Raw genomic sequence first — 12,277 nt, forward strand, 5'->3', positions numbered from 1 at the left:
ATCAGAAAAAAAAAAAAAATGTTTGCTGCCAAAGTACAGTTCATATTCAGAGTGATATTGTTCTGTGGTTAGTAATTTGCAACCTAGTAATGGACCATGGAGTTTACTAAATGCGAAGGATAATGAGATGACTGATGAGTCATAGCATATGAACAGACAACATAATAACAATAATATGTTGTAATGTGAATTTAAATGAAAAAAAAAGCAACAAACAACTACAATGTTCTTAAAATTAGGACTCTAGGCACTTCACAAAAAAGGCAGACACACAGACACACGCTCACACATAACCACACACACACACAAGCACACAAACTGTGGACAAGAATTACACAACCAGAACAATGTAATGGCATGGGGTGTTCTACATTCATTCAACTGTGATATAATATTATGGTGGAAATAATGTCAAACTGGTAGGTGGTCATCACTATATCTACCAAGGTTGCTTCAGGTTATTAAGCTCCCTGCCACCCCACCCACCACCCAATTCAGTAATCATGATACTTTATCTACAGCAATGAAGGGCAACGGAATGAATCATCCTCATATCATATTCACACACACACACACACAGAATTGGGTGAAAGCCTGTGTGTGTGTGTGTGTGTGTGTGTGTGTGTGTGTGTGTGTGTGTGTGAGAGAGAGAGAGAGAGAGAGAGAGAGAGAGAGAGAGAGAGAGAGAGAGAGAGAGAGAGAGAGAGAGAGAGAGAGCACTTGTCTATAGTATTCATTTACATGAAAACAAGAAACACAGGGTTTTGGGATGAGAGTGAGAGAGTATAATAATTAACATGGTATATAACTATATTTACACAAGATAGTGAGATAACCTAAGTGAGATAAATGGAGATTTAAATGTGATAAATTTACACCAACAGTATTATAGTTCAATTATAAACAAACAATTGGGAGATATAAAGTCAGTGAGGATTTTTTTTCTTTTTCTTTTAAAAATAAGTGAGATTTCAAACTCCATGATTTTGTGGACAAATGCCTCTGTATCATCATATCATGTATTCAAACCAGAATACATCAAAACGATTCAGTCAACTCAGACAGAATGATCCTTTCTCAATCAAACTAAAAAATTAATACAATTCGCCAAAATCATATGATGGCACCCACTTCTATCGACACTTTCAATACGTGCCTGTAATATTCTCTCTTCATTATTTGGTCATTATTGGAGAGAAGTTGGCACTCACATCAGCAAAATGCATTATTGCAGTTTATCCAGGCATGGTTCCAACTGAATCCTTGCATGCATCTGGAACGATAGGGTTGGAGAAAATGGCTCTGATTTCCTAACTGGTTTTGCACATGTACAACTTGTGCAGTGATGCCAAGATTTTTGTTCTCTATCAGTGTATGCCAAAGCCTCAAGTTATTCATGAACTGGTTTTGAATGCTTGTTACACAATTGAACAGTCTTTTTTTCCTCTGTTGAAATATAACAAGAAATAACAAGAACAGAACATACTATGATTCTGTGCCACCTGAGGCCAATTGCTGCATGAAAACAGATGTTTCCTTTCAGACATCTGCAATAAAGGGAGAAGTATATATAGTGTAATGTCTACAACTTGATGCAAAACATTACAGATGTATGTACAGTACTTCGACTCAAAAGGAAATTAAATACAAATTGAAGCAAACATCATTTATAACAGATCATGAGTTAACATAATTTTGCAAGTTTTAATTCTTACATGATGCATGACATAGACATAGATATTAAGGGTAGGGGGAATATTTCTAATTATACTCTGTGTGTGCATGTGCGTGCGTGTGTGTGTGTGTGTGTGTGTGTGAACGCCTGGGTATCAAATAGTGCTCCAAACTTATCAATCAAAATTGTGTGTGCGTGCCCTTGCGTTTTACTTTTAGGTATGTTTGGCACTGCTTTATTTTTAACACTGTTGTACTGATATTGCTTTTTGTGAACATAATGTATCTTTAACTTCTTGGTGTACACACACACACACACACACAGAGTCAATGGCCACAAAGACACACATACATACACTTTACACACACTCTCTCTCTTACACACACACACACACACACTACAATTGCAATGTGTCAAGTCCTTGATCTATCCAGGCTAGCTCCTTTGGAGGCTCAGCTCTACATTACCAGTACTGTAGCAGGGCAGGGCAAACAATGGGGCAAGTTGCAGAACAGGTTGGGGGCCTCTCTACCCACATGACATAATTCAACCCTGACCACTACACCTTTACACCACTGCCTGACCACACTACACCTTTAGAAAATACCACTGCCTTGGTCACCTCTAATGTGGACCCACAGCCTGCATGACCATGGCTTTCTTGTTGAATTAATCAGGCATGCACAGCAAGTCTCACCACTAAATACCTGTTGCTTGGTGGTGGGGGTGCCTGCACGAGGAAGGTTTCCTTGCTTGTACTGGTCCAGTGGAAACACACTGAATGGAGGCAGTCATTTACTGTGTAGAAGAAGTGGTGTTTGGGGTTGTGAGGGGCAGGGGCGGAGGGGTAGACAAATTAAGTTGTTGTTTTTTTTTATTCTTGATTCTATCCCTCGTTTAGCACAGCCACATATTTCTGCATTATCGTTGTGTGAAACTGAACTTTTGTGGTTGTGGTTGCTGCATGCCTTAAATTTATCATCTCTACTCACTGAGTGAGATTGTCTATCTTCTTTGATCTATTATTTAATTAATTAGTTTGTCATTTATATTTATATATTCATTTATTTGTTCACTTAGTCATTTATCAATTTCTAAAAAAAATGTATTTATGTATTTAATTATTGATAAAATTTATCTACTTATCTATTTATTAATCTATTTACTTACTTATTCCTGAAAATATTAAAGTATGCGTTGCCAGTAAGAAAAAAAAAGAAGAAAAAAAAAGTTGCTGCATGCCCCCTCTCCCCACCTTCCCCCTTCTTCTCAACATTAGTACACACACGTGTGTGTGTGTGTGTGTGTGTGTGTGTGTGTGTGTACATGAACATGTGTTATACATGTAATCCCACATGTCTGAATGAATGTTTTTGCCTGCACGGCGTATGTATGAGCAAATGTATTTGGTGTTCCTGTGTGCGTGTGCATGGGAGAGAAACTTCCTGCCGCATCTTGTTGTTTATAAACTACATTCTGCTTACCACCCAATGCATTTCTGCTTAAATTCTGAACACCAGCGCTGTTTAGATTAAAAAAATTTGTCAAGAGCGGAAGAGTACTTTACAGAAACATTGTGGAATGTTTTCAATTACAGCTGAAATGTATACAGTCCCAAACTAACCCATATTTTGAAGTAAACTGTTTTTTTCATTAGTATTATTGTTTCGGTTTTTTTGTTAAACAAAACTTTTGAAAGAAGATTATAACGGCTGCAGTTTTATATACATGTACGCTGATGACGTCTGATAAGGAAGGAAAAGATTAAAGGTCCCATAGTCTTTTATGGCCATAGGGGCAGTGAAGTGATATCCACTGTGTCCAGGGCTATGCACAGCAAGGCTTCCACATCAATGATATGACCAACTGACCAAGACACGTCACCATTGAAGCCAGACACAATATGTGAAATACTAGGGGTGGGGGGTACTCAAAGAAAGACACTGACTTATCCCATAAGAAGTAAGTTACATATACACAGACTGTGTTTTGACACAAACCATGGTTTTTGAAATAAACACATGTTTGTCACATTTACTATGATTTAGATCTGCATTACCAGTACAACAGCTAGTCGTTACAAGGTATAATCAGGAAAACCATGTCCCCTCATGAAACTGAACCACTGTACATAACTAAACACTGCATGGGATACATGAACAAAATCAGCTAACAACAACCATCCATTCATAGTCAACACAGGTGTTGATTTAACTGTCCACAAGACCCACTCTTAGAATTTTTTCGTGTGTATGTCACTATGTGTGTGTGTGCATGCATGCTTGTGTGTATGCACATGTGCATGCGTTGGTGTACGCATTGTGTGTGTGGAGGGAGGGTGTGTGTGTGTGTGTGTGTGTGTGTGTGTGTGTGTGTGTGTGTGTGTGTGTGTGTGTGTGTGTGTACGTGCACACTTGCATAGGCATATGCATGAATATGAGAGCATATGTACATGTATATGCAAGCATAATCACACATTTTGCTTGGTTCTGTTTCATATCACCATAATTATGTTAATAATACTTTTCAGTTACTGACTGGTTGAATAAATGTTTTAAACATTTAACACACACCAGAGATTAAACCAACTGCTGCCACATTGGAATGGTGCCGAAAAAAGAAGAGATAAAAGAGGTTCCGCGGTGAAGGCTGGGGAAAAAACGAAAAAAAAAAAAAAAAAAAAGGCATCGTCTAGAGCTCCTCTCTTCCAAACCCCCAAAAGATCTTTGTTACTGAATGCATATTTTAGAATAATTAATCGACTAAAAAAACACAAAAAAACACCGCTGAATGTTATATTACTTTTTTCTCTCTTTGTTTTCAGTACGACATGTACGAAGAAGGAAACTTTCGCGGCATTATTTTAAACGCAAGCGGTACGAACGATTCACAAAGCTGCGCCATCGCCATCGAAGCAACACGATACAACGACGCACAAGGCTTTTGCTTCGTGTGGCCGTTTTCTAGGTCAACATGGCGGCGGTGGCGGTGTAATTGATAAATGTGTAATGTGACCCCCACCCCTGCCCTTCACTCCCGGGCAGTTCCTGATCACCCTGGCAGCCCCTTTGTGCTGTCTGTGCAGAGCTGTAGCTCGACACGATGAAGAAATCAATGGCGGCCTCACCCGCTACTCTAGTCCTCGTCAACACGGATATATTTGCAAGAGACGGATGAAAGATTAAAGACTGATAGTCTAAATAAAAATAAAAATAAAAATAAAAGAAAATTAAAATCATAATAAAAGGCAATTTATCGTTTTTTGAGTTTCTTTTTAAATGCCCGTGTTTATTTCAGCACTGTTTAGAAAGCTGGAAACACAAACATTTATTTATAATTATACTCTCTCTCTCTCTCTCTTGTGAGGATGCACTGTATTCCTAAAACACCTTCCCCCACCTTTCCTCCCATTGAAATTTGGGGCAAATTGTGCATGGTGAACAATAACATGACATGCTATGCTTATTTATTATAAATAGTAATAACATGTAAACTTCAATGTGTCTTTCTGTTCAAAAGAGAATAGTTGACAATGGTAGAAAACGGCAAGAATTAAACTCTAAAGCAGACATAAATCAGTATCCCATTTACTGGACCTGGAGAACCACAATTTTAAATTTTTTTTTTATCTGTATGTGTGTAACTCTCAAGAGCTAACACAGTACAAGCATACTTAACTTAACATCTTGTGGTATTGCATCAGACTCTCTCTCTCTCTCTCTACACACACACACACACACACGCACACACACACACACACACACAGAGTAACAAACACACTTAACATTCGCATAACTCATGATCAAGAAAGAGTGGCAGACAGACAGCCTGTGATACCGACAGTGAGAGACAGAGAGAGAGACGAGACAAAGAAACACTAGAAACATAGAGGGAGAGCAAACAAGGGTGTCAGAGGGCAGTCCATTCCTTTCAGTTTTATCATCCATCACCATGAGTCAGGCATGCACAGGCACACAGATAACACACACACACACACATATCTATCTGCCTACAGGCAGACACACACATCTGCCTACAGGCACGCGCGCACACACACACACACACACAAGCTCATCTGTCCACACACACACACACCACATGTGCCTGGGAGTAAAGCAGAGTACAGTGAGGTTACCTCTCCCTACCTGCATTCCACCCTGCTACCAGCCACAAAAGAAAGCAATGACATGTATGACAATCCCATGTTGGGAACATCACTGTTCTTATTTCCGCACACCACATACATTACACAAAGTGACACAAGTGCTGCTGTTGCATACCATATCATACACAGGTTCTAGGGAAGATTCTCACAGTCAAACATAACTGGCACACAGACGCACACTCAATATGAGTCAAGTCAAGACGCATATTAACCCATGGCCCTGCACTGAAACAGGATTCTACCAATGACGGATCTTCATGGATAGATCTATATTCATGTTACTAACTTTGTTTTACCCCATTCTTTGTTTGTATCCTTAATATCCTTTAAAACATAAAAAAAAAACACACAAAAAACCAAACCCCAAAACAGGTCACCCTCCCCCCAATATATAGCTTGAACCATAAAACATGAACAAGAAAAGAGAAAAATAATATTGAGGAAGTGTCTGGGTTTGTTCCATGTACCTTTTATTTACCTGTGTGCTAGCTGAATAGGTAGCGTAAGCAGCACTGACTTTAAGTTGTGTACCTTGTCAATGGAGACAGTTACCACTCTACTATTTGTTAATCATTTCATCTCCTAGCCTCATTGTTTGTTAATTTCCAGTTAATAAAGAAACATTTTCAAAACAGTGTGGGTCAAATCAATAACACTTTAAACAAACACTTTCTTTTTCCTTAATTACTTACCTGTCCTCTTGAATAATTACTGCCAGCTATTGTTACTTTCTTCTTATGCATGGCCATTACAGTGTTGGAGTTTTACAATTTTACAAGGTATACACAAGGGTGCAATGATGATGCATGTTGCTTGTAATGCCTTCAGCACAATCAACTGTGACAATATTTTCCTGGACACTGCTCAGGTGTGTAGTTCAGGATCTGAAAAGTGCTCACCCACTGGTTGGTTGTCATTTTTAATTTTGATTTCAAAGAGAGTGAAAAATGTCATGCAACTGACAAGATGTCCACAGTATGGCTATAAACAAATGTCCAACTCTCAGAAAAAAAAAAGAAGTTAAAATAACTTAATGTGTTGTGCACTGTCACTGTTTCAAACTGTGAAAAGGTGATATTTCTGTTTAGCTTCACACTGACTGTGTGATTTTACATTGAAATTTTGTATGTTATCTTTAACATTTTGCTTTAGAGACTTCATGAGTTAACCACTCTCAATTTCTTGGACAGTTGGAGGTAATAAATTATGATATCATATTCTTAATCTTATGGATTTTTTTCTCCCCCTTTGGCTGCATACACACCATACACTTTGGCTAAAGTATTCACAGAAAAAAAAGCATGTGATACAGATGCTTTGCGTGTGTGTGTGTGTGTGTGTGTGTGTGTGTGTGTGTGTGTGTGTGGATACACATGTTTTGTATGAAATTCATGTGAATGTGTACACTTTTAAAACACTTTCAGAGGGACTGAGAAAGAATAGCAATTGGGGGAGAGACAGAGCAGAGCTAGAGAGAGAGAGAGAGAGAGAGAGAGAGAGAGAGAGAGAGAGAGAGAGAATATGCCATGCCACACCTACTTCATAAGTTCATGTATTATATGATAATAGAGTAAGATAGAAGTAAGGTGATGATAACAGATAAACATTCAGGTAAATGAGAGACAGAAGAATGCAACGCACATTTGCGCAAGTGCAACACACACACACACATAATGACACACACACACATACACAACTCAGTGACACACACACACATAATGACACACACACACACACATACACAACTCAGTGACACACACACACACACACATAATGACACACACACATACACAACTCAGTGACACACACACACACACACATAATGACACACACATACACAACTCAGTGACACACACACACACACACACACATTATGAAGATGGGATCTAAGAACCATGATGAAACATCTGACACATATTTTCACACAAAGACCAAACACTGACACAGAAGAATGCAACGCACATGAAACACACATACCACATGATGACACACACACACACACCATAAAAATGAAACCATGATGAAACACTTGACACACATTAAGTCATGGGACATAACAAAAACCACACACCCACACAAGAAAGCAATGCACATGTACATGCATGCAAGACACACAAAGACACACACATATGCATGCACATACACACACCATGAATGACCAAGATTAATAAGAAACACACACCAACTCTCAACACACGTACAAAGAAACAACACAATGACAAAGACAAGACAGGACAAAGGAAATAAGTTATCACGACTGACACACTGTATACACACCCGCTGCTGACGACGGAAAGTAGATCCAACCCTCCAAGATGACATGGATAGTGTGTAGCGCGCACTGACGACGACACATACACACACCGACCGAGGCACACCACTAGCAGCCACAGTAGTAGTTGTTGTAGAAGTAGCAGCAGCAGTAGTAGTAGTAGTAGTAGTAGTACTGTAGCAGAATGCCGGGCCGCACACACGACACACCACAAACACACATCTAACACGTCTCTGCAGGCTTAGGGAGCGGTGGAAACCCAGTGAAAGAAGAAAACACTACCAAAAAGAACCAAATACATATAATATATAAAATATCAAAAAATAATATAAAAATCACACACACACATGAGACAACCACGCTTGGGTCTCACTGCCTTGCCAATGCCAGTCAGATTATGATCAGGTCGTGGGGGGAGGGGGCAAATCAAAAGGGGTTGGGGGTGGGGAGGGGTGGGGGGGCACAGGGTTAATCCTGATCGGAGTTTCTCTCCCTCAGTCTGTCCGTCTTTCTCTCTCTCTCTCTCTCTAACCGTTTCGTGGTAACGTTTCTCCACAACTAAGCAACACAAGTTCACAGTTTCACACCAAAATCACCAGGGTCTGGAGCCGGCTCCCGCGACATGATCCTCATTCGCTGACACGACAACAACCCGACGACGACGACGACAGAGGCGACCAGAAGAAGGAGGAAGGAGATGACGTGGTTTTTCTTTGACACACCAGCAACAACAGCAGCACAGGCAACAGCAGCACACGCCGTTGCCAAGGTAGTTTCATACTGGGCGACCGCTCTCTCAAGCATCCATGATTTTTTCTCCAGTTGTACACACTGCAGCTACCGGGATCAGTTTTCAGGGCTGGACTGGTTTGGTGGTCAGTCAGTTTTTTGGGTTTTTTTCCTTCTTCTCTCAGGGCATGGTTCAGTTGTGGCTGAAACGACACACAGAGCAAATACAGGGATCAACTCACTTGCCCTTTCACTTTTTTCACCCTCCCTTCCCCTGGTCCTCTCCCCCCCCTCCTCTCTCTCATTCATCCCCCATCCCTTCTCCTCCCCTTCCCTCACTCACCACTAACGCGCGCGAGCGCGAGTGTGTGTGTGTGTGTGTGTGTGTGTGTGTGTGTGTGTGTGTGTGTGTGTGTGTGTGTGTGTGAAAGAGAGAGAGAGAGAGAGAGGGAGAGAGAGAGAGAGAGGGAGAGAGAGAGAGGGAGAGAGGGAGAGAGAGAGAAAGAGAGAGAGAGAGAGAGAGAGAGAGAGAGAGAGAGAGAGACCGGCAGACCGACCGACAGACCGACCGTCAGAGATAAGCAGCAGGAAGCTCATGTATATCATTCTATGTACCCAAAATTCGCAAAATCTGTCGTGTTGTATGTAAGAGTCCAGTCTGACCCCTGTGGCAGTCATGTCACAACACTGCTCTCCGCCTGGAGACCTCTGAATGTCAAGCGATTCAGTATATATTACAGCTTTACCTCAACCTCCAATTCCCCCCCCCCCTTTTTTTTTTACCCCCCCCCAGCCCCCTCCTCCCTCTTTACCCCTCACGTGGGGACGCTAGAACAACAAGAGTGTTCGTGGAGGGGATAGACAGATATACAGGGTGGGGCGGGCTGGAGTGTAGTCCCGTGTAGTACAGTGTTACAGTGATGGTAGTGGAGTTTCCAGCAGTTGTATTCTGACGTTTACTGGTCCAGAGCTGATACTACGACTGCATGGTTGGGTCTAGGGGGGAGGGAGGAGGTTTGGTTGGGGTGGGGTCACGGCACACGGGTCACGGCACACGTGACATCACGAGGGCAGCACGCCGCCATTGATCGGCTGACTGGCATCAGGGTGGAATGGATATCCATACCAATCTCATGCACAAGTCGATGGTTGCATCAGGGTGGATACCCATACCATACCAATCTCATGCACAACTCGACGGTTCCTCCCTCGACTAAACCACGGCATCGTCTGCTCTTTTCTACACACGTATATGAATAATAACCATGCCAGACGAGGGAGGGATTAAGATGCAGTAATGAGGGATGGTGTGGGATTAACTATAAAAAATAAAAATAAAAAAAAGGAGAGAGAGAGAGAGAGAGAGAGGATATATATATATATATATATATATATATATATAGAGAGAGAGAGAGAGAGAGAGAGAGAGAGAGAGTTTGTGTGTGTGTGTGTGTGTGTGTGTGTGTGTGTGTGTGTGTGTGTGTGTGCGTGCGCGCGCGCGCGTGTAACTTACTCAAGGATTTCTTTTAGAAATATGCACACTCAAAATAATTGTGATGACAAATACACAAAGTTATCTTGTGGGCAAACCACACACACACACACACACACACAAGACACGTGCTTGCACACTTAGACAAACACGCCCTGGTCATACACCTTCCTCTGAAAACACGACACACGGCCACGACAGCCATCCCAATCAACATCAGTGTGTAATGGGCTACCAGACTGACACTAAAAGTGAACCCGATTACAACGTAACCCACGCCTCCACGGTTACTGCTGCTGGCTCACAGCCCAGGCCTCTCAAAGCCACCGTCCTTCCAATTTCATGTTTCGTTTTAATTAACTTCATTTCATATCTTGATGACGCAGATCCCCATACTGTGTAATACAACAACGATAGTTACAGCCCTCGACCTCAGTCGATGCAAACACTATTTCTGACTTCTCAATGCAACGTAACGTGTTTACTTTCTTTCTCTCTTTTTTTCTCCGTTGCCGTAAACGATTTAATCAAAGGTTTCCGGCTGTTCTCATGCAACATTGAACAGCTAGGTTAGACAAGAGTTGATATTTTAACCTTGAAAGAATGTGACGGGTCTATATTTAGTGTATTATTCATATTTCGCTGCTCTAAGTCGCTAACAGTAACACACACGCACACACATTATGTACATATATCTACATCTTTTGACCCTCTTCAGGATAGTAATAAAAGATTTGTAATGTAATGACTATGCGTCAAGTGGCATTTCATAACAGTAATCGATCAATAATCATAGCACACTTATACATTCCATATCCAAAAGAAAGACCTAAAGTTGGAGGAGGGAGCGGGGAAGAGGAGGAGGAGGGGGTGTCACTGGTGAGTTGTAGGTTGCCTGCATTGTACACCACCTCACGCAAGCACGACAAAAGAAAGTATGTCCCCAATACAGAGTGAATTTAAGTCAGTTTACTGTACAATATGTCGATGCAGGGAATGGAATGGAGCGGGTGTCTGTACATTTTATGCAAGAGATTATAATGTACACATACATAACGACCCGAGTCAAGCGGCCTGGTTTCTTTCAAAATGGCGGTCAGGCTGCCTGCGTGTTTTCGAGGGCCCGCTGAGAAAACGTGTGGTGGGTTGGGGGAGAGAAAGGAAGACAGGGAGAGAGGCAAGACACCCAGTGGTTTTCTTTCTCCGTGATTCTAATTAATACAATGTATCATCATGTCGGCTCCGTGTACTGCATTTGGCAGGAGACGTGTTTTGGAAGACGTTCACAGAATGTGGGGGAAAGAGACTTGACGGGAAAAAGCGGCACGGACCAGACGCGCCGCCATCAGGAATGTGCGAAGCACAAGCCGCACACACACACACACACACACACGGCAACGAAGCACAGTCAGTCGTCTTTCCTCTCTCTTTCTCTCTCTCTGTGCTCCGCATGACTCAGGAATAACAGCGTGGCAAGGTCGAGGTCGAAGCCCACAATAAAACAGGCAGAGCAATGCAAGAAAACACGGCAACGACAGTGGAACCTGTTCTGCACGGCTCACTGTGGATCGGATTAAAACACACACACACACATCGACTTGCTAACTCTATTTCTTTCATGATTAATAGAGCACTGCTGCTGACATGCAGTTTTCAAGCACTGCTTGCCACTCTGGAACAGAACAGCTCTCAATACCTGAGAAGATGAAAACAATAGCTGGTGAGAATGTCTGGAACAGTGTCAGAAAAGCTGCGGTTTCCCCTGTGTTTGGCAGCTTTTTTCTGAATATAAAATTTTCTTTGAACCAGATGTAAGTTGAACCTGACACGTATTTTACTTCTATGCCTGAAAACATGATAAAATAATTAGAATTTTGTTTTTTCTACATTGTCTCTCTAGAGTAATTCTGTTCACAGGGAAAAGCAAACCCAAAGCTGCACAGC

At 41.6% G+C, this 12,277-nt stretch overlaps 1 protein-coding gene across 9 annotated transcripts in view; it reads right to left on the reverse strand.

The window, feature by feature from the left end:
• The window catches only part of LOC143285550 (uncharacterized), a 126,677-nt gene that overhangs the window by 91,953 nt on the left and 22,447 nt on the right, over positions 1–12,277 (reverse strand). For 7 of the 9 annotated variants that reach the window (XR_013055695.1, XM_076592924.1, XM_076592923.1 and 4 more), the window contains exon 2: positions 8,118–9,044. Coding sequence is in view for 4 of the 9 variants with exons in the window: in XM_076592924.1 (XP_076449039.1) it covers positions 8,118–8,162 (45 nt within the window). In the remaining 5 variants the exon portion in view is untranslated. Of the gene's footprint in view, positions 1–5,820; positions 5,916–8,117; positions 9,045–12,277 lie in introns of those variants that run through there. The other 2 variants (XM_076592926.1, XM_076592925.1) reach the window with 2 other exon arrangements.

Source organism: Babylonia areolata, chromosome 9 (assembly GCF_041734735.1).
Source record: "Babylonia areolata isolate BAREFJ2019XMU chromosome 9, ASM4173473v1, whole genome shotgun sequence".
NCBI lineage: Eukaryota > Metazoa > Mollusca > Gastropoda > Neogastropoda > Buccinidae > Babylonia > Babylonia areolata.